At 41.4% G+C, this 24,867-nt stretch overlaps 1 protein-coding gene across 3 annotated transcripts in view; it reads left to right on the top strand.

The window, feature by feature from the left end:
• The first annotated feature begins 2,785 nt into the window (after nt 1-2,785).
• KRCC1 (lysine rich coiled-coil 1) overlaps nt 2,786-24,867 on the top strand; it is a 46,336-nt gene continuing 24,254 nt past the window's right edge. For 2 of the 3 annotated variants that reach the window (XR_005599734.1, XM_039542299.1), the window contains exon 1: nt 2,979-3,155. Coding sequence is in view for 1 of the 3 variants with exons in the window: in XM_039542299.1 (XP_039398233.1) it covers nt 3,011-3,155 (145 nt within the window). In the remaining 2 variants the exon portion in view is untranslated. Of the gene's footprint in view, nt 2,913-2,978; nt 3,156-24,867 lie in introns of those variants that run through there. The other variant, XM_039542300.1, reaches the window with a different exon arrangement.

Below are 24,867 nucleotides of genomic sequence, written 5' to 3'. Positions count from 1 at the left end.
TTGTACTAGTGTTTGTGTAACCATCTGTGGCACCATCTCCTTGGCCACTGAAAGTAAACAGCAGTCTGTCAGCCTTTTGGGGTCTTCAGATAGCAAGCATGAATTCTGAATAGCTCTAGAAAGATTTGCTTTTGAGTTTGTGTGAGTAGCGAGATTTCTCTGCTGCTGATCAGAGGTAGCACAAGTTTGCCACTCAGTGAACTTGTAGGTCATAATACTGTAGTGTCACAATATATAATTAAAATTCCAGTATTAATAAGAAGATATCCATAGAAGATTCAGCTTTTCTGAAACTTCAGATAGCTCTGACTGGGAATTTTTTTCCCATTCCAAAATGAAATGAAAGCAAAAATTTCAAATTTCTAACGGAAAAAAATTTCAAACAAAAAAAATCATTTCAGGTTGCTTGAAATACCTTGCTTTGATAAAATCAAAATGTTTCATTCCAATTTCAATTTTTAATTTTATATTACATACCATAATATTTTTATAAATTGACACAAAAAGTCATTTTGAAATGGAAAATCAAAACATTCCATTACTAAAAGGTTGAAATGGAAGATTTGAAATGCTTTATTTTCTTTCTAAATGAACTTTTGGCAAAATCAACGTGTTTCCACTGAAACATTTTGCTTTCAACTAATTGGCATTTTCTGACGGAAAATTTCCTCTATCTCTTGCCTTTATATCAATAAAACAAATAGCACCATCTGCTGTCCATAATTTCATCAATTACATGCTAGTATCAGAGGGGTAGCCGTGTTAGTCTGGATCTGTAAAAGCAGCAAAGAGTCCTGTAGCACCTTATAGACTAACAGACATTTTGGAGCATGAGCTTTCGTGGGTGAATACCCACTTCGTCGGATGCATGTAGTGAAAATTTCCAGGGGCAGGTGTATATATATGCAAGCACGAAGCAGGGTAGAGATAACGAGGATGAGGGAGGATGAGGCCCTCTTCTAGCAGTTGAGGTGTGAAAACCAAGGGAGGAGAAACTGGTTTTGTAGTTGGCAAGCCATTCATAGTCTTTGTTTAATCCTGAGCTGATGGTGTCAAATTTGCAGATGAACTGAAGCTCAGCAGTTTCTCTCTGAAGTCTGGTCCTGAAGTTTTTTTGCTGCAGGATGGCTACCTTAAGATCTGCTATTGTGTGGCCAGGGAGGTTGAAGTGTTCTCCTACAGGTTTTTGTATATTGCCATTCCTAATATCTGATTTGTGTCCATTTATCCTTTTCCGTAGAGACTGTCCAGTTTGGCCGATGTACATAACAGAGGGGCATTGCTGGCATATGATGGTGTATATTACATTGGTGGATGTGCAGGTGAATGAACCAGTGATGGTGTGGCTGATCTGGTTAGGTCCTGTGATGGTATCACTGGTGTAGATATGCTAGTAGCTCACCAACACAGCAGCTGAATCCTCAGTGTTTAAGTGGCTCATACAATTTATAATTAACTTATCATTAATTATGGAATTTGATTCTCTAATTATGAGCGAGCAAATGGCAAAGAAAAACCTCAGGGGCCTCATTACAACAGCCCTGAAACTCTGTGAATCTCATGTAGGCAACGTGCTAGACTGGGGTTCTCAAACTGATGATCGTGACCCCTCAGGGGGTCACAAGGTTATTCCGTGAGGGGTCAAAAGCCATCAGCTTCCACGCTAGTAGCTCACCAACACAGCAGCTGAATCCTCAGTGTTTAAGTGGCTCATACAATTTATAATTAACTTATCATTAATTATGGAATTTGATTCTCTAATTATGAGCGAGCAAATGGCAAAGAAAAACCTCAGGGGCCTCATTACAACAGCCCTGAAACTCTGTGAATCTCATGTAGGCAACGTGCTAGACTGGGGTTCTCAAACTGATGATCGTGACCCCTCAGGGGGGCACAAGGTTATTCCGTGAGGGGTCAAAAGCCATCAGCTTCCACCCCCAAACCACACTGCCTCCAGCATTTATAATAGTGCTAAAAAATAAAAAATGTGATTTTAATTTATAAAGACGGGTTGCACTTAGAGGTTTGCTGTGCAAAAGGGGTCACCAATGCAAAAGTTTGAGAACCACTGTGACCTAGAGGAAAGTTGACAGGCTGGCAGTGAGGAATCCAAAGCTGTATCCAGATCCACATTTGAGGTTGATCGCCCACCTCTCGGGAACCCAGCCAAAACCCTTGACCTTTGTAGTGTTCAAAATCCAGACCCAAGCATAGGTCTCCATTTTGTAGGTCAGGCCCATCTCTAGTACAGAGCTCACCTTAAACATAATTTAATCTGAAGCAATTTTTAATTTCCTTCATCTTCCAGAGCACTGACTGCCGGATGAGCCTGTTTCAGTCAGTGGCCGTGCAGCCTGGCATGCCGGTGGAGCTCATGATATGTGAACACTTGGGGGTTGCAATACTGCAGCTCTGTTAGGCACCTCTCAAGAGTCAAGCTGGATGGCGAGTCTTGGTGGCCACCCAGAGACAACCAAAGCCCTGGCAGAGCAGACACAGGCAACGTGGGAGCCCCTGAGACAGGCCACGGGGCTCCACAGCACAGCCTGCAACAACCCCTCTCGGGGGTTAACACAGCCCCGTGCCCGAGGTGCAGGGGCTGGTACCCAGAGCCTGACCGTCCTCCCAGGCGCCTGCTCACAGGGCCTGCAGGCTGGAGCAGCCGCATGGCATGCTGGGACCGGCCATCCCCGGGGCCAAAGGGCAGCCGGAGACGGGCTCTTACGGGATGGCCCTGTAAGGTTCATGCGCTCCAGTATTTAAGGAGGACTAGCCCTTTGAAGGGGACAGGGCGCTGGCTAAGGTGGCCTGGTCCCCCTTAAGGGGGAGCTGAGCGCCGGTTAAGGTGGCCCAGGCTCTGTTGCGGGGGGAGCCGGACCCGGCTCTCGTTAAGGGGCCTGGCGCCGGCGGAGGTTTGTTTTTTAAGGTGGCCCGGCGGGGAAGCCGCATGAGCTCGAGGCCCCGCCCGCCGGCTGGTCTTGAGGCTGGGCGCAGGCGCGCTCGCTGTAAGATGGCCGGGCGGGGCGCCGCCGTCCCTGCGCAGCTAGCGGGGAGCGCCCGCCCCACGGGCTCCCCCATGGCGGCGGCCCCCGTGGGGGGGGAGGCGGGGGGTAGGGATAGGGCCCCGCGCCCCGTGCCCACTGTCCAGAGAGAAGGTGAGTGAGTGAGTGAGGGGCCGGCCGGCCGGGCGCCCCTCCCCCGCTCCCCACAGGGCGGGGCCGGAGCCGGAGCCGGAGCCGGAGCCTGGCGGGGAGCAGCCGGACTAGGCAGAGCGAGGACGGGGAGCCGGGGCGGGCCTGGGCCTGGGGCGTGATAGGGCCCGTACGTGTGAAAGGGAGAGGCGAGGGGGGCTGCACTGGGGGGTACGACACAGGGGCAATGGGGGCTGCACTGGGGAGTCTGGGGAGATGGGGGCTACACTGGGGGGAGCCACAGGGGCGATGGGGGCTACACTGGGGAGCCACAGGGGCGATGGGGCTGTACTGGGGAGCCACAGGGGAGATGGGGGCTGTACTGGGGAGCCACAGGGGTGATGGGGGCTGTACTGGGGAGCCACAGGGGCGATGCGGGGGCTGTACTGGGGGGAGTCTCTCTGGGGAGATGGGGGGGCTGCACTGGGGGGAGCCACAGGGGCAATGGGGCTGCACGTGGGGAGTCTGGGGAGATGGGGGGCTACACTGGGGAACCACAGGGGGTTGCGGGGCTGCACTGGGGGAGTCTGGGGAGATGGGGGGCTGTGATGGGGGGGGCTGCACTGGGGGGACTCTCTATGGGGAGATGGGTGGCTGCACTGGGGGGGAGTCTCTGTGGGGCTGAGCCTCCTGGATACTGCAGTAATACAAAACAGACTAGTGATAATAAAAGGGTGGGGGTGTTGGGCTGGGGAAGGGGCTGACAGAGGGAAGGGATAAGGAGGAGGTGTTCAAGGGGAGGCTGGAGGAGGGGCTGTTGGACATAAGAACAGCCATACAGGGTCACACCAATGGTCTGTCTGGCCATATCATGTCTTCTGACAGCGGCTGGTTCCATATGCTTCAGAAGGAGTGAACAGAACAGGGCAATTTACAGTGATCCAGCCCCAGCTTCTGGCAGTCAGAGGCTAGGGACACCCAGAGTATGGGGTTGTGTCCCTCTGACCATCTTAGCTAAAACCCATTCATGGACCTATCTTTCATCAATTTATCTAAATCTTTTTTTAATCCAATTATAGTTCTGTCTTTCACAATATGCTGTGGTGATGAGTTCCACAAGTTAGCTGTGTGTTTTATGAAGAAGTACTGCCTTATATTTGTTTTAAACGGGCTGCCTGTTAACTTCACTGGATGACCCATGGTTCTTGTGTTATGCGAAGGGTTAAATAACACTTCCGTATTCACTTTCTGCACACCAGTCATGATTTTATAGACCACTGTCATGTCCTCCCTTTAGTAGTCTCTTTTCTAAGCTTGAACAGTCCCAGTCTTTTTAACCTTTAATATGGAAGCTGTTCCATACCTGTCATCATTTTTGTTGCCCTCCTCTGTACTGCTTCCAATTCTAATACACCTCTACCCTGATATAACGCTGTCCTCAGGAGCCAAAAAATCTTACTGCATTATAGGTGAAACCGCGTTATATCGAACTTGCTTTGATCCACCGGAATGCACAGCCCCACCCCACCCCCGGAGCGCTGCTTTACCGTGTTATATCTGAATTCGTGTTATATCGGGTCGTGTTATATTGGGGTAGAGGTGTATATCTTTTTTGAGATGGGATGAGCAGAACTGCATGCAGTATTCAAGGTGTGGGCATAGCATGCATTTACGTACTGGCATTATGATATTTTCTGTGATATTATTTATCTCTTTCCTAATGGTTCCTAACATTCTGTTCATATGTGCCGACTTCCCCTCTACCCAGGGGGTGCTCGACCTCCCTGTCCCCTCTGCTCCAGGCCCTGCCCCCACTCCACCCCTGTCCCCAAACCCCTGCGACACCTCTATCCCTCTCTGGTCTGCCCCCGCCCTGCCTCTTTCCACCCCCTCCCTCAAGAGCGCCCCATCCCCACTCCTCCCCTGCCCTCCCAGAGCCGACCTGCACACCGTAAAACAGCTGTTTGCGGCAGGTGGGAGGCACTGGGAAGGTGGGGAAGGAGTGATCAGTAGGGCCGGCGAGGGAGAGGCACTGGGGAGAGAGTGAAGAGCTTGGCTGTTGGTGGGTGCCGAGCACCTGCTAATTTTTCTCCGTCGATGCTCCAGCCCTGAAGCACCCACAGAGTTGGCATCTTTTATTCTGTTAGCTCTTTTGACTGCTGTTGCACATTGAACAGATGTTTTCAGAGAACTATCTACAGTGACTCCAAGATCTCTTTCGTGAGTGGTAACAGCTAATTTAGACCTCATCATTTTGTAAGGATAGTTGGGATTATGTTTTCCAATTGCATTACTTTGCATTCATCAACATTAATTTTCATCTGCCATTTTGTTGTCCAGTCACCCAGTTTAGTGAGATCTTTTTGTAACTCTTCAGTCCGTTTTGGACTCACTATTGTGAATAATTTTGTATCATGTACAGAGTTTGCCATATCACTGTTTACCTCTTTTCCCAAATAATTTAGGTATACGTTTAACAGCACCGGTCCCAATACAGATCCTTGGGGGGGCCCCGCTATTTACTCTCTCCACTGTGAAAACTGACTGTTTATTCCTATCTTTTGTTTCCTATCTTTTAACCAGTTACTGATCTGTGAGAGGACCGTCCCTCTGATCTCATGACTAATTATTTTGCTTAAGAATCTTGTGAGCAACCTTGTCAAGTTTTCTGAATGTCCAAGTACACTATATTCGCTAGCTAACCCTTGTCCACTTGTTTGTTGACACCCTCAGAGAATTCTAGTAGATTAGAGAGGCATAATTTCCCTTTATAAAATCTGTATTGACTCTTTCCCAACATACTTTGTTCATTGGTGTGTTTGATAATTCTGTTCTTTATTGTAGTTTCAGCCAATTTGCCTGGTATTGAAGTTAGGCTTATTGGCCTGTAATTGCCAGGATCACCTCTGGAGTCTTTTTTTTTTTTTTTTTCATATCAACGTCACATTAGCTATCCACCAGTCATCTGATACAGAGGCTGATTTAAGCAATGTTATATGCTGCAGTTAATGGTTCTGCAATTTCATATTTAAGTTCCTTCAGAACTCTTGAGTGAATCCCATCTGATGCTGGTGATTTATTACTGTTTAATTTACCAGTTTGTTCCAAAACCTACCTATTGACCTCTCAATCTGAGACAGTTAATCAGATTTGTCACCTAAAAGGAATGGCTCAGGTGTGGGAATCTCCCTCACATCCTCTGCAGTGAAGACCGATGCAAAAAGTCATTTGGCTTCTCCACAAAGCCTTATCTTCCTAGAGTGCTTCTTCAGCACTTGGATCTTCCAGTGGCCCCACTGGTTGATTGGCAGGCTTTCTGCTTCTGTTGTACTTTAAAAAAAAAAAAAAGTTGCTGTTAGTTTTTGGGGGGGTGGAAAGGGGGAGGGGAGGTATGGAGTGTTGTGGGGAGCTGGCTGTGGGTGGGAGGTGTTGGGAGAGGGAATGGTGGTAGTAGTAGAGGGGAGAGGCTGGTGGGGAGTGTTAAAGGGAAGGTGTGGGGGTTGGCGAGAAGAAGAGGCTAGTTGGGGATAGGTGTTAGAGGGGACATTGGGGATAGCCTTGGAAGTAGTAGCTGGAGCTATGGTGTAGTTGCAAAGCAGAGGCTGAAGGACTGGGGGCTCTCAGACCCTCCTGTGAGGAGACAGTAACTTCACCTAAGCATGGTTTACCAGGCCTCTTGGGCTGCGAGAATTTAAATGAGGGAGATTTCAGAAAATAATGCGTGAGATTTTAAATCTCAGTGAAACACACACAGCAAAACCATGTGTCACAGGAGAGAGAAATTTCAAACACCACTTTGAAATCTATTCCTTTTAACCTGGGAGTCTCCCTCCCTTCCATGTGAGCACGTCTTGGCAACAGGTGTGCTTTTTGGCTCTGGAGCATAGCAAACCTGTAGTGCAGCTAGTGTGTATGTAAATATATTCCCTGTCGGGCCTGCCTAGAGTGTGTAAATATATACCCTGTCAGGCCTGCCAAGTCTCATTCATTGGGGTAAGGGTCACTCTCTCTTCTCTGTGATGCATTTTAAGCCAGAGTTTGAAGGCTCTCCTTTGTGAGGTTGGATTTTGCTGTATGTTTCAGTGAGACATTTAAAATCTCACTCATTCAAATTCTCACAGTTCGAGACTCATGTCTATATTTTATATACTTTTTGGTGATGCCTAATCTCTCTTGCAGTGAGATCTACATACTGATCCTGATGCACCTGGTGCATTTGCCTCCGTGTAGACAATTTTCTCATACATGCTATGATGTCCATTACGGCACATGGGGGAGAAAAAAAATCTTATTAAGATTAAGAAAATGGCAGGAATGTGGCAGTGCAGTTCCCTCTGTGAAATAAAATATTTCCCACCATGACAGTGTCTAAAAGCAAGTAGCATTTAAGATGTGAATGGGAGGCTGACTTGCATATATTTTGCTGTAAGTGGAAAGATGCTGTCCTTGCGTGAAGCAGCACCGAAGAACAGGTATGATATGTAAATAGAGCCAAAGTACTTGACCCTGAGTTCTTAAAAATTATGGAAGGGAGACTACCTGCCAGGTCTAGAGAGTTCGTCAAGCAGAGCATGTCACTGTCCTAAATCTTCTGGAATTTTCTTTAACAACAAATATGAACCAAATTTTATACATCAGACCTGCAAAATAGAGTCCTGAAGCTTAATCTTGAGGTTGTGGCTTAGGGTGAGAGAACGGTAAAAAAAAAAATCTTCACCACCTCTTACCATTTGATTGTAGAGAGATTCTCCTGTAGAAAGCATCATGTGTGGTAACATGTAGCTAATCACACATACTAACATAGCTAAACACAACATTACTACCTCATCTTGCCAGAGGTCCAATAGCAGAGATAGTAAATAAGGCTGCCATGTTAGGCTTCATTTATGTATTTATCTACAAAATACTTGCTAGGACACGGAGTACTACAAATGAAAGTGGAACTAAAGTCTAAATTAAACAAGTACAGTTAGTGGTGTATAATTGTTTTATTGTTAAATTTCTGAAACTTGCATTAGTGATTAAATTAACAATAGATCACCCCATCGCTAGTGCAAATTAGTACAGGTCTGCTGCAATGATTAACAGAAATAATAGTGACAAAATGATTCCTTATGAGTAATAAAACTGCTTAAGTATGGGTGGTAAACTGACACTAACAATCAAATTCTTGAAGATGAGCATTTACTTTCTTCAGATGAGTAAGTTTGGGGGAAATGGTACAACGTTCTGTTTTCTCATGTTTGTGGGGTTTTTTTGTTTTTTGGGTAACTACACATGCCTTCAGTTGAGTTATAAACTCATTAGCACCAAAGCTCTCAGGGTGAAACTATGTATTGAAGGTATTCCTCATTTCCAATAGCCTTCTGCACCAGCTACTATAAGAAGTATTTTAAAAATGCTAGAGGTTACTCCTCTAGCGAAAGAGGATTCATTCATCTGAACTAGGAAGTAGAGTGTTTAAGGGCCCTCCATTCACTAATGTCCCTTTTAAAATGTTAATTTTGCAAACAATACATTCTCACACCATTAAAATATCTCTGTTAGCTGGTATGGGTAACAGTGAAAACTAGATTCATGATAACTATCTGTTCTTGTCAGCATATATAGTAGGGGCTGCTAGCCATGTGTTTGGACATGAACTAGCCTAAAGGGAGAATGTTAATAGTAGGGTTGTCAAGCAATTAAAAAAATTAATTGTACTGTTAATAGAATACCATTTAAATATTTTTGGGCATTTTCTACATGTTCAAATATATTGATTTTAATGATAACAGAATACAAAGTACAGTGCTCACTTCATATTTTTATTACAAATATTTGCACTGAAAGAAAACAAAAGAAATAGTATATTTCAGTTCACCTAATACAAGTACTGTAGTGCAATCTCTTTGTCATGAAAGTTGAACTTACAAATATAGAATCATGTACTAAAAAACTGCATTCAAAATAAAACAGTGTTAAATTTTAGACCCTGCAAGTCTACTCAGTCCTATTTCTTGTTCAGCCAATCACTCAAACAAACAAGTTTGTTTACTTTTGTAGGAGATAATGCTGCTTGCTTCTTGTTTACAATGTCACCTGAAAGTGAGAACAGGTGTTCACATGGCACTATTGTAGCCAGCGTCGCAAGAGATTTACGTGACAGATGCACTAAAGATTCATATGTCCCTTCATGCTTCAAACACCATTCCAGGGGACATGCGTCCATGCTGCTGATGAGTTCTCTCGATAATAATTCAAAGCACAGCAGATTGACTCATTTTCATTTTCATTACCTGAGTCAGATGCCACCAGCAGAAGGTTGATTTTCTTTTTTGGTGATTCGGGCTCTGTAGTTTCTGCATCAGAGTGTTGCTCTTATAAGACTTCTGAAAGCATGCTCCACACCTTGTCCCTCTCAGATTTTAGAAGGCACTTTGGATTCTAAACCTTGGGTCCACTGCTGTAGCTATCTTTAGAAATCTCAGATTAGTACCTTCTTTGTGTTTTTGTCAGATCTTCAGTGAAAGTGTTCTTAAAATGAACAACGTGCTGGGTCCTCAGCTGAGACTGCTATAACATGAAATATATGGCAGAATGCAGGTAAAACAGAGCAGGAGACATACAGTTCTCCCCCAAGGCGTTCAATCACAAATTTAATTAACGCATTATTTTTTTAACCAGCATCATCAGCGTGGAAGCATGTCCTCTGGAATGGTGGCCGAAGCATGAAGGGGCATATGACTGTTTAGCATATCTGGCATGTAAATACCTTGCAATGCCAGCTACAAAAATGCCATGCAAATACCTGTTCTCACTTTCTGGTGACGTAAATAAGAAGAGGGAAGCATTATCGCCTGTAAATGTAAACAAACTTGTTTGTTTTAGCAATTGGCTGAACAAGACATAGGACTGGACTTGTAGGCTCTGAAGTTTTACGTTGTTTTGTTTTTATGGGGAGTTACGTAACAAAATTACACGACAAAGAGATTGCACTACAGAACTTGTATGAGGTATATTGAAAAATACTGTTTCTTTTGTTTATCATTTTTACAGTGCAAATATTTAGAATAAAAAATAATGTACACTTTGATTTCAGTTACAATACAATATATATAAAAATGTCAAACATCCAAAATATTTAATATATTTCAGTTGGTATTCTATTGCTTAACAGTGCAATTAAAACTGATTGTGATTAATTTTTTTAATTGCAATTAATTTTTTTGTGACAATCGCATGAGTTAACTGTGATTAATCAACAGCCCTAATTAATAGCCGTGTCAAAGTAAACTTGTACAACTGTAGGTATGAATGTCACTTATGATGACACAATTTATTTGTATAGGAAAAGGGTTCTTCATATATATATATATATATATATATATAATATATATATATATAAATTTTTTTTTTAAATTAACAGCAGTTTTTAGCTTTGGGGACCTATTCTGGCATCTCTACTTCCACAGCCTAAGCCTGGCACTTTAAGGGTTCGCGCTCATACTCTTGTTGCTTCTTAAACAAAACATTATGAGCTCTAAACAACTTACCTTTTCTGGGATCACAACCATGACCCCTCTACAGAGAGACAATGTGTGACTTAAATCAGTATATTAATGTCTTTGCTCTGAACATTTTATCTTCCCTCCTCCCACCAAAACATGTAATGGACATAAAATGAGAACTGTTAAGTCCTTTAGAAATATTATTTCAAATGCTAGTGAATACAATATCAACCATCTTATCAGAATTCTTACATGCCAGAAAAGCACAAAACTATAACAACGTGCACATCAACTTTCATCTTTGTTGAATGTTTGATAGCAACAGACGATACTCCATGTTTCTTTTTTAGTATTCTCATACCTTCTTAGGATATGAGAACCACAAAACAAAATGGTTCTGCCATCCAAAGAAAATAGTGACACTTTCAGCAAGAGAAGTAACATGGTCTATTATCCTGCAGTTTTTTAAAAACTTTTTTTGTGCTGTTGATTCTTTAAACCTGCTTTGGGCAGCCTCATGTACGATGCTGGGATATAACATTTAGAGTTCATTGTTCCTTTAAGAAGTTGTTAATTCTTGCTGGGGTCAAACCATGCTGTATGTCCCATTTATCAGAAACAATGCATAACTCCTTGCTAGGCAGATATCCAAGAGACAATGTGTGATTCCTGCAATCCTGAGCAGTGTGTTACAGTGAAAGTGACTTGACGCTGACAAGACCTAGACATTTCATTGCTGTGCCAACTTTTAAAAAAAAAATCTTGTTAGTTTCAATTTGCTTCAGCTGTAATGCGCTGATCAGGATGTCATTGGTTTGATAGAATGTAATAAGCAGAGCTCACTGTGACTTGGAACAGTGTGAACCTGAGCCAGAGAAATGGAAACAAAAGAATATGGATTGAAATGATGAGACTAAGGAAAATAGAGGAAGAGAAATGGAAACGGCAGAGTCAATCAGAATAACTTCATGGGTAAGAGAAGACTCCTTCATTTTGGGGGATGACAACGGCTGATATATTGGGCTTTCATCTTAATTTTCTTTAAAATCCAATATTGAACTTTTTGTGTCTAAGTTGTGCATCACTTAGAAACATTTTAGAGGTGGGTATGGGGGAGAAGAGGCTTACTGATGCACACCCTGTCTAAGACAAGTCTTGCCAAAAGCTTGTCCTTTATATGTTTAGTCAAGTATAATACTTTTCATTGCTCTGTATATTAAGGTGGGCCTAAGACCTGTTCGCTTCAGCCACAACGAGCTATAACAGGGTTTGTGCAGTCAAGACCAAACCATGTTATGATCTGGCTTGGCCAGCCCCAGTTCTAACAATCCCCACTGAACTCTTGTTTTATCAGTGTATATAGCAGTTTTTTTACCCTTAACCTGCAAATGCTTGTACTTAACTTGCACATGTAGTCCCACTGAAGTCAATGAGACTATGCCTGGGAATCAAGCATATGCAAAAGTGTTTGTGTAATTTTGTGCACCATCCTATCTAGGCAACTACCACAAAAGATTTCTCTGTGGTTCACTTTGAAAATATAGAATGGGATTTTTTCAGAAGCACTCTGCATTGGCCTAATTCTGCTTCTGTTGAAGTCAAGGAGCTAGCTATTATCTTTGGAAAATCATGGGAGACAGAAGAGATTCCAGAAGACTGGAAATGGGCAAATATGTTGCCCATCTATAAAAAGGGAAATAAAAACAACCCAGGAAACTACAGACCAGTTAGTTTAACTTCTGTGCCAGGGAAGATAATGGAGCAAGTAATTAAGGAAATCATCTGCAAACACTTGGAAGGTGGTAAGGTGACAGGGAATAGCCAGCATGGATTTGTAAAGAACAAATCATGTCAAACCAATCTGATAGCTTTCTTTGATAGGATAACGAGTCTTGTGGATAAGGGAGAATGGTGGATGTGGTATACCTAGACATTAGTAAGGCATTTGATATGGTCTCTCATGATATTCTTATCAATAAACTAGACAAATACATCTTAGATGGGGCTACTATAAGGTGGGGGCATAACTGGCTGGACAACTGTACTCGGAGAGTAGTTATTAATGGTTCCCAATCCTGCTGGAAAGGTATAACAAGTTGGGTTCCCAGGGCTCTGTTTTGGGACCGGCTCTGTTCAATAACTTCATCACTTAGATATTGGCATAGAAAGTACGTTTATTAAGTTTGCAGATGATACCAAACTGGGAGGGATTGCAACTGCTTTGGAGGATAGGGCCATAATTCAAAATGATCTGGACAAATTGGAGAAATGCTCTGAGGTAAACAGGATGAAGTTTAATAAAGACACATGCCAAGTGCTCCACTTAGGAAGGAACAATCAGTTTCACACACACAGAATGGGAAGAGACTGTCTAGGAAGGAGTACGGCAGAAAGGGATCCAGGGGTTATAGTGGACCACAAGCTAAATATGAGACAACAGTGTGATGCTGTTGCAAAAAAAGCAAGCATGATTCTGGGATGCATTAACAGACATGTTGTGAGCAAGACATGAGAAGTCATTCTTCCGCTCTACTCTGCCCGGGTTAGGCCTCAACTGGAGTATTGTGTCCCGTTCTGGGCACCACATTTCAAGAAAGATGTGGAGAAATTAGGGAGGGTCCAGAGAAGAGCAACAAAGTACAGTTGTAACATTCCACTTTTTTTAATAATCTCTTGGGTTTTGAAAAACTGTCATTGACTACATTATTTAAGAAAATTGAAATATGTTAACAGTTTCAGATTTTTCCTCAAGGGAGCACATCCTTTCATCAGCCAGCTGCTGAAGCCCATGTCTATCTAGTTCTGCTTTGTCTTGTCTCTGAGGTACACAGTTTTCTCTTTGACTCCACACTTGAGCTTGCAGCCATCTTTCAAATTGGTCACCAGGATGAGACCTTAAAAATTGAGGTCCTCTCTGCTCTCCATTGTTTAAAAATAAATAAAATAAACCTTTGGCACTTTTCACAGGAATAGAGCATTTGTCCGGATGTGCCTTTAAGAGTTCCCTTTTAACCAGCTGTGCAGTGGCTTGTGTGCATGTTTGGCTGCTCCACTGCATCCCAGTGGTGGCTGTATTTCTGTAGTGTTGTATGCCTGTAGTTTGGGATGAAAGGTGTTGAGAAAACATAATTTGATTTTTCTAGCATTTCTAGTGAACAAGTTTTTATGTATGGTTGAGACTACTTTCCCTTCTGCCTCCCAAAAACAATTACCAAGAAAGAGACTGCTTACAACAGAGTTTATTTTCCAGTATTTCCTACAATAGAACCTCTGCCTTTCCTTCTTGCAGTTACTATGAGGCAGCAAATAGAAAATCATGTAAAAATGCTTGTGAAATAAGAAAATCACTTTTGGGGTCAACATGTTCTCTACATATTTGTTGAAGTCAATGCGTATATATGTTAAAGTTGTAGTCCTGACTTTTAATACTATACATGTCTCTGTGGTATTTGAGAGCAGAAATTCATTTTACCATGTTTTATTGGTGCCATCAAACTGAAACCACATTGCCCCCTCTTGCCTAAGGGCTGTATTTGGTACAAGGTTTTTCTTTGCACTCTTCTAGATTTCTGTACTCTTGCAAGTTGTCCTTGAGAATCAGGGAAGAAGAGCTGTTGGAAATAGTGAGGTTGAGCACACTTCCTTTTCCTTCTCACACTGATCAAAAAGCTTCTGCACAAAACTATAGCATGTTTACAGTATAACTTTTCTAATGTTTTAACAACATACTCTCCTACTACCTTTAATCTTATGCTTCTTAGAGGTTGAAGACTGAGGACAGGTCTATTCTACTGTGGGGATCGATGCTCTGAGATCGATTCCCCGGCGGTCGATTTAGCGGGTCTAGTAAAGACCCACCAAATCAACTGCACATTGCTCTCCAGTCGACCCCTGTACTCTACCCCCAACGAGAAGAGTAAGGTAAGTCGATGGAAGATTTTCTCCTGTCAACCCCCTTCAGTGTAGACCCCGCGGTAACTCGACCTTAAGGTATGTCAACTCCAGCTATGTGAATAATGTAGCTGGAGTTGCATAGCGTAGGACGACTTACCCGCGTAGTGTAGACATAGCCTGAAGGGAAGTGGAAATAAACTGCGTGCAAAGAGAAATTTTAAAAACATCTTATTGATGTTTATTAAGATGCTTATTAAATGACATAATCAGAATTTTCATGGGGATCTCCAAAAGTTTTCTCTAAATCTTAACTTCCAGTATCTGTCCCTACACTTTTGTTAGGACAAAGTTAAGAGAAATGTCTGAGAACTTTTAGCATGTAGCAAAAATAAATTAGTACAGTAATATTTCATAAAGTGCTTTTTTGAATACCTGCATATGTCACTGCTTTAATTGCTGTATCAAAGCACTGTGCCAAAGGAGGAACAGACAAATAGTTACAGGGCTAAAAACAAATGCAGCAAAGCATACACCTACAATGGGGTAGCTGAGAACAGTGTGTCAGGAATTGAATCCTTGTCTCTTAACTCTGTTGCTGGACAGTGAGTCTGCAGCAGGCTATTCAGCTGGGCCCAAACTTTCAAAACTGTCCATTTGGGTTTTCAAAACTGTCCATTTGGGGAAGTGGTGGAGATGCCCAATTTAAGCACCTCTTACGCTCCCCGTATGATAGGGGTGATGATAATGCTAAATCAAAAAGCATTGGGAGTTCTGTAGATGAAAAGCAATATGTAAATGCTGAGTCTGAGTACATTAGTGTGAATTCCTCTTCTTTTGGATTTTGCATTCCCACCCTCATCGAGTGTCTCCATTTTGATACACCTTTACCCCGATATAACATGACCCAATATAACAAGAATTCGGATATAACGTGGTAAGCAGCGCTCCGGGGGGGCGAGGCTGTACATTCCAGCAGATCAAAGCAAGTTCGATATAACGCGGTTTCACTTATAACACGGTAAGATTTTTTGGCTCCTGAGGACAGCATTATATTGGGGTAGAGATGTAGCAATTGATGTTCTCCATTATGATCCCACGACTTCTCATCACTAGTAGTTGTCAGATTAAAGATTAATATAAAGTGGATCAAAAAGTAGAGTCTTCTGCATTCTTTCTAAATGCTCTCAAAGGGCTACAGTCAAGTGGCTTAAGCTGCCTTTAAATTGTTATAATCCACTAGGATCTACACCAAAGCTGCTTTGTATTGCCAGTTTTGGCTTTCAAGCAGTTACGGACTCCTGCACTGCTCATGTTGAATCTACGGGGTGCAGTTTAAGGACATGAATAAAAATAGAACAAGGAAGTAAATTGTTGTTTATTTCAAGCAGTCATAACAAGATATTTGCTTACTAAGTAGAAAAGAACAAAGATGTTTATTTTACAACTTAAGAATGATATTTTCAGACAGCAGAAAAGTAAAAGCAAATTTAAATGATAAAAATGTGTTGATGTTGGCCTTATAAATAGGTGCCAGTGATATTTGGGCCCAATACTGTACTTGGTATTACACAGGTAGAAAATGTCTTTTTTATTATTATTATTAACTGATCATTTTGAAAAATTAAGACCCTTCTTATGCAGGCTCCCCCAAAAGTGTTATTTGGTCTGCTGGCTGACCACCTGCCATTAACTAGTGTACCTCATTGATAGCTTTGGGCACAGTGCTACTGGTATATGTACAAGAGCTACTGCTGCCAAGAATGATTAGTTTATTTGAGTATGTATCTGTTCAAGTACAATTGGGTCTCTCCTCTTCATCTGAATTAGTTTCTCGCATGATAATTTGTTTGTGATACCACATTTAGCTGTGGTTAAAAATTATACTACCCGAAACTAAGGATAATGGGTTCAAGTAGGAAATAATGGATCGTAGCTTGCTGTGGAAATGGGCTTTCTATAAAAATAAAATAAACATTAGGAGATGAATTGTTATTTAAAGACTTTCATAGTGAATGTCTTTTAATAAAGAACAATGCTTAGAATTTTGGCATACAAATGAATTACATTTATTTTGTAATAAAAATAACTTTAACTTCTGTGCCAGGGAAGATAATGGAGCAAGTAATTAAGGAAATCATCTGCAAACACTTGGAAGGTGGTAAGGTGACAGGGAATAGCCAGCATGGATTTGTAAAGAACAAATCATGTCAAACCAATCTGATAGCTTTCTTTGATAGGATAACGAGTCTTGTGGATAAGGGAGAAGTGGTGGATGTGGATAAGGATAAGCATTAGGATAACATAGCAATAAATATAGTAGATCTTTCATATAGTCATATTTTTTTAAATCCAAGCTCATCTGGGACATGAATGTGCAGTTACCTTTATAAGGATCAGAGAACAATCACTGATGTGAGCATAGCTAAAGTGTTTGGGAAGTCTGTTTTTGCTGTAAAAGGAATCTTTCAAAAAGCTTCCAAAATGCTATAGTGATAAATTAAGAATTTTTCAGCATCTCTGTAATGATTATCAAAGCATAAGATTTGGCTCAGAGTAAGTTTAGAATGTGAATATTTTGTGTCCCACTCCTGGGTTCAGATTATTAGACTTCTCTCTCTGAGCTGGGCTCAGAAGGTAAGATCCTAAAGGGAAACAGTAGAATCCAAGGTAATATAGACAAGTTCTGCATCAGAGAGCAGATGAGCACTGAATTAGGGGGTGGAGTTTTGTTCAATAGATACAACGAGAATTACTTTCTTTCAAGATTACAGTCCTTGGGAAGCGGTATTAAGAAGAGTGTGTATGGTTCCCCCCCCCCTCCATTGCTCACTTATTTTCTTGGCAAACTCTACCCTTGTAAATTTGCTCAATGGCCCCTCAGCTGCCATTTATTATCAATTATCCCTAACTCTGCATCAAGTAAAAACTCTATTGACTTTGTACCTTCTGTCCTGGGAATATCCCTTTGCTAGCAAAAATTCAAGACTATTTTAATTGATTAAGAGATGTCTCATGTACAAATGGTGACCACACTGGCAGATTTATTGGCATGAAATACAGCAGAGTGTAGCCATCCTCATCGTTAATGTGGGCTGTGGCCTGTGGGACTAAAAGTCCCATCATGCAATGCTCCAGTTTGATACAAGCAGAGGCTACTTGGATCAACAAGGAGTATCCTATGCTGGAACTTTAAAACTCAGTGGGCCACATATCTAAAACAGGGAAATATGTCCAGTACTGTTCATATGCTTAGCACCTAAATATAGTATGAATTTAGATTAAAAAAATTAGTTGCTGTTCAAAAAGCTTTGCCCAAAATAAAGGTGACTTACCCAAGGTAACAAACGTGTCGTGGAGCTGAGACTAGAACCAAGTTGTCCTGATGAAAGTCTTGTGCTTTAACCACAAGACAATAGTTTCTCCTTTTTTAAATACAACTGAGTTCTGGTTTAATTTACCCTATTGTGCCCTCTTTTGCATATGTATTGCATATTGTATAGTACATCACACTCTGGTGTGAAATGTCTTGCTTTTATCCTGTTGTCACTAATGCACAGAACAGCATTAACACACCAAAATGTATATTTAAACACTATCCACTAACATATACTGATGTTTATTTAAACATTTAGTAATCCATTATTAATACAGTTAGTAGTCATGGTAGTAATTTGGATGGTGTGATTGGTAATAGGATCTGGAGCATTTCACCTCCAGATCATAGTTCAAAACATGGTCAGAATGGACAAAAATCTCTTCTGTTGAGGATTGTTCAGAGAGGTCTGTGTGAAATGAGTTGTTTATGGTCCACATTTGTTCTGGTCTCAGTACCAGGAGTTTACACTGTAACTGGCACTGTTTTTAGCATTCTCAACAAGTGCTTACAAGTTTTCAAAGTATCAACTGCCCATAGAATATATGCTTCAAAGCAACACACTTTACAGCTGGCCCCAATAAGGTCCAGTTAAACTCGCTTCACTGCAAACTTTGCCGTTGGACCAAACCCTGTTGTGCTTCCTATGGGTTCTCCTTACTAATGTAGTGATGCGTTTTTCAGAGTAATAAATAACTGACTTGCATGCCAACATTCTGAGCCTGGGAATATATGTTAATTGAGCCATGGCAGCACTGTGTTTCTCTGGAGTCATCACAGCACGATTGATGTATGTCAGCCTTTAAGAGCCTTTCCTTGTGATTAGCATTAACATGTCCATATCTGCCATGATTACACTATTGGTGCAAGTCTTTTCCCATAACTGGGCATCAGAGGGAAAGGTGTTGTCATTGTCTGTGGGTGTTTTGGCCAAATACAATAACCTGAACCCTGGGTGAAAAGGAATCATTTTGAGACCTGATTCACACGGATGCCTGGTAAACGTCAATAATCAGGATGTAAAAGGGCAGTAAACATTTCTGGTGACTAGGCAATGTCTATAGTTATATCTACATTAGAAGCACAGCAATGTGTGTATTCAGGAACATTGTTGTACATAAATGGCATGCAGGGCATGATGCCGAAGGCAGTGATCAGTCAAGTAGTGCTGAGGTTCAGGATAGTATGTATTATGGGGTGTGACAGTGTGATTAAATTGTCCTCATTGAGGAGTTCTCATACTTTTCCATAGTGTGGAGCACAGTCACATCTTAATATGCTTTAGGAACATGAACTCTCCCGCTCCCTGTCACCTAAACCACATCCTCTCCCATTTGCAATTGCACATCGTCACTGTGGCAAGTACAGCAACTAATTATATGCATAAGTAATATTACAGAAATATTAAGTGTAATAAGTGTAACTTAGTTGCCTTTAATATGATGTAGCACCTGGAAACTATGGAGGAAGGTTAGCAATGTGCAGTTAGCCAGTTCTCTGGGGCCCATTACCAAGTGGTCACTGTTGGAGGACAGGTGTTCTGTTCCTTCCATTCTCCTATGGTTCTGTTTCTCTGCTGGGCCCATTTGCAGAGGGCTTTATTAATGTATCTGGTCTGTGAATTCTTCCAGAATAACGGAAATACAGAGCAGACTTTCAGTAATAGTGAATTGTAACAAGCTGGCTTGATCCTGTGGTCCTGGATTGCTTGACTTCACTGCCCTACTCTTTGGTTTTTTGGGGGGGTACTTTTCCCCTGCTGTTTCCACTCTGGAACAGTTTTCTTACCTTTCTGCCTCTTCTGAATCCATCTCTAGATTCATCTCTTCTTTGCTTTAGGACCCCAACCCTCTGTAATAACTTATTTGGGCAACTTGGGGTTTGAATTTATAACATTTGATTAGTTTCAGCTGTTCTTCTGAAATATCCCAGGATTAGTCTTTACATAATTGAACTAACACTTGGATTTTTTTTTTCTTCCTGCGTGTGAATTTCAGGTCTTTTTGACACAGCTATATTCATTTTGATATATAAAATAATACCAGTAAGCACCCATCTAGTGCTTTAGATCTCCTTATGATTAATGCAAAAGCAGTCACTAGGTAGGTTTGGGCAATCTATCTAAATCTGTTTGAATATAGCGAGAGAATCAAAACTCTCAGTTATTCCCTCATTTCTCCCACCAGCCGCCGCCACCAGCAAAACAGGTGGATTCTGTAATTACTGCCCAATTGAAGTCATCTATATCAACAGAACGGGTATGGCATGGATAAGAGCAGGGAAAGCTTCCTTCCCGCTGCTGTTCTGGGCTCTGAAACACAGCAAGGTGGGTGGGTCTCAGAGCCTAGGCTCCAATGCAAGCCCAAATGTCTACAATGCTATTTTTACCCCTGTAACACAAGCCCAAGTCAGTTGACCCAGACTCTGAATATCACTGCCAGTGGGAATGTAGACCCACAGTTACCTTATGCAATCCTGTGTTCTGTAACTGTCACCTTTGTCTTCATGCCCCTTCCATTGTGTTGTACACCCATGCATTGTGTTTTAAACAGGAGAAAGGACTGTTTCTTATGTTTGTACAGCACCCTGCACAAAGAGGCTGTAATCCTGATTGATGTCACTAGGACTGCCGTAATACAAATCATACACTGGATTGTTAACTCTGCCTTCATGTGGGCACATACATTGATGCAGTCAAAACTTTTTCTCAGGCATTAGCCAAAGAGGCTCATCTAAACATCTTTTTTTAAAGTCCCTAAATACGGTCATTCTAACCTGGCACTCCAGATCCTGTGACTTCTAGTGGCAATGGTAACTGATCTTACCAGCTGTAACTGCAGTGTCAGAAGATGATTGTTCAGCTACCTGTTCAGGAGTTACAGTGAAGTTATGCAGATATACTTCTGATTCATTTGTGAAGGGGCGTTATTGGAGATTAAATATAGTAAGCCCTAAAATCACAGGCAAGAATTATTGCTTTGTCTCCTTGGAATATCACTAAGATCAGAACAAAATCAATGCTCTGTATTTCCCAAGGATATTGAGGATACATTGGGTAATGACCATGACGATCTCCAAATCTCCTCATTAAATATCATATATAAACATATGGAGTGAAATTCCAGCCCCATTGAAATCAATGGCAAAACTCCCATTGATTTCAACAGGGTCAGGATATCACCCTGGGATAGGAAGATGATGATTGGAACAAACTTACCCTTCTTTACTTTGTTCCCCACTCCCTTACTCCCAATATTGCTGATCATTAATATTTTCCACTTCTATAGCACTTCTTTTGTGAGCATCTCAGTAGACTTTACAAAACGCTGAGTCTCACGGACCCTGTTTGAGGGATAGGGGAGTAAACATTACAATCTCCATTTTACAGATGGTGAAACAGAGACAGAAACTTAAATGACCTATCCAAGGTCACATAACAAGTCAGTAACAGAGCAGATAGGAAGTGCCATGCCAGATCAGGCCAACTGTCTGGCTAGCCCAGTGTTCTGCTTCTAACCGTGGCGAGTGCTTCAGAGGAATGTGTAAGAAACTTTATAGTGGACCATTATGGAATTACCTATCCAGAGGGGAAGTTTCTTTGTAACCCCAGGCAGCTACTGATTGACTTGTGCCCGAAAGCAGGAGGGTTTATATCCCTCCTACACGTTGTTTTCATCCTATCTAATGTAAGTCTGGATGTTCTCATCAGTATAAACGTCCAATAAATGAGGACCAATCGCTTTGTGGGGAACAATCATTTGTCTGTTTTGTGAGGGAGAATTGTCTTTAAATGACAATGTTAGTTCAGAGAGATCTGAGCCCATGCCCTGGAATGCTTCACAAAGTTTTTGTGGTCATGGACAAAATATTGAGTTTAAAATGGCAATCATGCAGGGCTGCCACTTTGAATTCAGTATCTCTGTAATGTTTCTCCTTAATGGTGCTGTCTGATGCAAAGTGTTTTTTAAAGTGTATTTAGTTGTCATAAAAGGTGCCGTCTTGGAGACAGAAGCCCTCTGTGTACTCTCCGCAGAAGAGGTTCAGTATAGGCAGTGGCAAGGCATGGTTCTCCACTCTGCCGCCACTGTGCGTCAGGAGCATTCTTGAGGGTTGCTGTAAGGAGATGAGGGTAAATTCATTCTCCAGGCCATTCAGTTCTGGCCATTTCTGCTGGGAATGCCAAAAGGAATGACGATGCACTGGTTTTGTGATGTGCACACTTGCCCAATAAGAACTGAACTAAGATTGCATAGGCCACCCTGAAGAGCCTTAATGATGTACTGGCTGGATTAGATTTCAGTGGAGCTGCGTCCACTCCTGAATTTTGATCTGCATGTTTTTATTGCGTGATCATGTTACACACTGGATAGTGGGAGCATACTACTGGGCAAATATTTTGCTTAAAAATCTGCGTTGACACAAAGGTAAAATATATTTCATATGCTTAAAGCCAAAACTTTCAGATTTAGGTTCCTAAAGTTCAGCACCAGGAAATGGCTCAATTTTTTTTCAGACGTGCTGAGTATCTACAGCTCTGACTTCAGTAGGAACTGCAGGTGCTCAGTACCTTTTGAAAATCAGGCTGCTTAAGGCCTTGTCTGGTTTAGGAAAAGTGGGTACAGTTATGTTGGGCTTAGCTAACCCATTTCCTAATATAGATGCATGTTAATACCTTTGGCTCAATTTCAGCAGGTCAGGTTACTAAGCTAAAAGTGTTACTGTGCATCTACAGTGTGTATAGGGGGAGGGGAGTGGCAGCTGAGTTTGTCAGGCTTAGCAAGCTCATAGCCGCTAAGTCAGACCTAGACTTAACCTTTTCTCTCTAGACAAAGCTTATTTAGGGGCCAGTCTTTAGCCAACTAGGTTAAAAAAAATCATTGGCCTCATTCTACAAAACAATCAGACTGTTCAGCTATCTAGCAAAATGAGCATGACAGTTTGCCAGCCTAGTTTGAAAACCTACTCACCCAGATTTACCATATAGATAATATTTTTAAAAATCCCATTATAAATATTACTTGCAACTTTGCATGCTATATATCCCCCTTTCCTCTTGTTTTGTTTTTAAATTCCTGACTTTTTGCCATGCGTCACATATCAGAAGTTTGCAGGGGGATGATGACTAATGCTACTCAGTTTCTTGTAACAGAATGCAAAATGCTGATCATGGGAATTTGACAAATAGAAGGTCATGTGCATGGGAAAGAATCATTTGAACTACCTATGTATATTGCTGGGTTCTAAATTAGCTATGACTAGTCAAAAACGACCTATTTGTCATTGTGGGCAACTTAATATAAATCTCTGCTCACTGTGCAGCAGCCGTCAAAAAAGTAAAGAGTAAACGGATGTTGCCAGTTCTTATGATTGTATCAGAAGACTCATGATATTAAGTGTCTCTCCAAAAGTCTTGCCTCCTTGTCATTTTATTAGTTGAAAATCTCAACTTCCATTTGAAAAAAAAAAGTTTCTACCCCTCATGGTATGACGAATATGAACCCTAAAGGCTCAAAAACCCAAAAGTCCTGAATTTATTATTTGTTTTAAAATCTCATGATACTTACATCAGTCTCATATTTTTATTTTATTTTATTTTTTAAGCTCAACTCTTTTTTTTTTTTGGACAGTTGGGGTTGGCAATACTACAAATGTTAAGCTGTGCAAATAACAGAATAGAAAATAATACAGAGAACATTATGCCACTATATCAATGTATTCTCACCTGGATTCTGATTACCCTATCAGAGAAAAGATAGAGCTAAAATAGGAGAGGGAGGAGATGTCTGGAGAGCAAAGACAAAATTGATCAAAAGTATGGAAACTTTTAAGGAGAGATTGGAAAGATAGGAACTACTAAAAAAGGAGGGATCTAAGATGTAACATGATAGAGGTATAGAAAATAAAAAATGGTATCATCTGGGTGTATCACGTCCTACTATTTATTCTTTTGCATAATACAAGAACAGGGGGACGCTCACTGAAAATGAAAGGCAACATTTAAAATGGGTAAGATTTTTTTTCTTTTTTTAATGCAAGCCACAGTTAACCCGAAGAAGTCATTACCACAAGATATCATTGAGGACAAGAGCATAGCAGGATTCAGAAAAGGATTAGAAATGTTCTAAGAGAAAACATAGGAATTACAATGCCAGATTAAACCAGTGGTTTCTCTAATCCAATATTTATTTCTGACAATGGCCTGTACTAGCTGCGTTAGAGGAAGATGCAAGAAACTCTGCAATGAGCAGTTGTGGTATAACCTACCCATATAGAAAGCTTCTTAATCTTCATTGTTTTATGGGGTTTTTTTGTCCAGAAACACACAAACCTTCGGGCTTCAGGGATAAACAAGTGACTGACAGCTAGAACAAAATCTTGTATTGCAGGTTATTTCACAATTGGCCATTACAATGTTTCTTGCACCTTCCTGTGAAGTATCTGGTTTTGGCCACTGTGAGAGACAGGACACCAGAATAGATGGACCACTCATCTGATCTTCAAAAAGAACAAGGAGTCCTTGTGGCACCTTAGAGACTAACAAATTTATTTGGGCATAAGCTTTCGTGGGCTAGAACCCACTTCATCGGATGCATGGAGTGGAAAATACAGGAGCAGATATAAATACATGAAAAAATTGGAGTTGTCCTACCAAGTGTGAGGTCAGTCTAATGAGACAATTTAATTAACAGTAGGCTACCAAGAGAGGAAAAATAATATTTGTAGTGGTAATGAGTGGCCCATTTCAAACAGTTGACAAGAAGGTGTGAGTAACAGTAGTGGAAAATTAGTATGGAGGAAATTAGGTTTAGGTTTTGTAATGATCCAACCACTCCCAGTCTTTATTCAGGCCTAATTTGATGGTGTCTAGTTTGCAAATTAATTCAAGTTTTACTGTTAATTGAATTGTCTCGTTAGACTGACCTCCCTCTTGATAAGGCAACTCCCATCTTTTCATGTATTTATACCTGCTCTTGTATTT

This window comes from Mauremys reevesii, linkage group 5 (genome assembly GCF_016161935.1).
Source record: "Mauremys reevesii isolate NIE-2019 linkage group 5, ASM1616193v1, whole genome shotgun sequence".
NCBI lineage: Eukaryota > Metazoa > Chordata > Testudines > Geoemydidae > Mauremys > Mauremys reevesii.
Note: the sequence above shows the minus strand (reverse complement) of the source record. Positions and strands in the feature narration are given on the sequence as shown.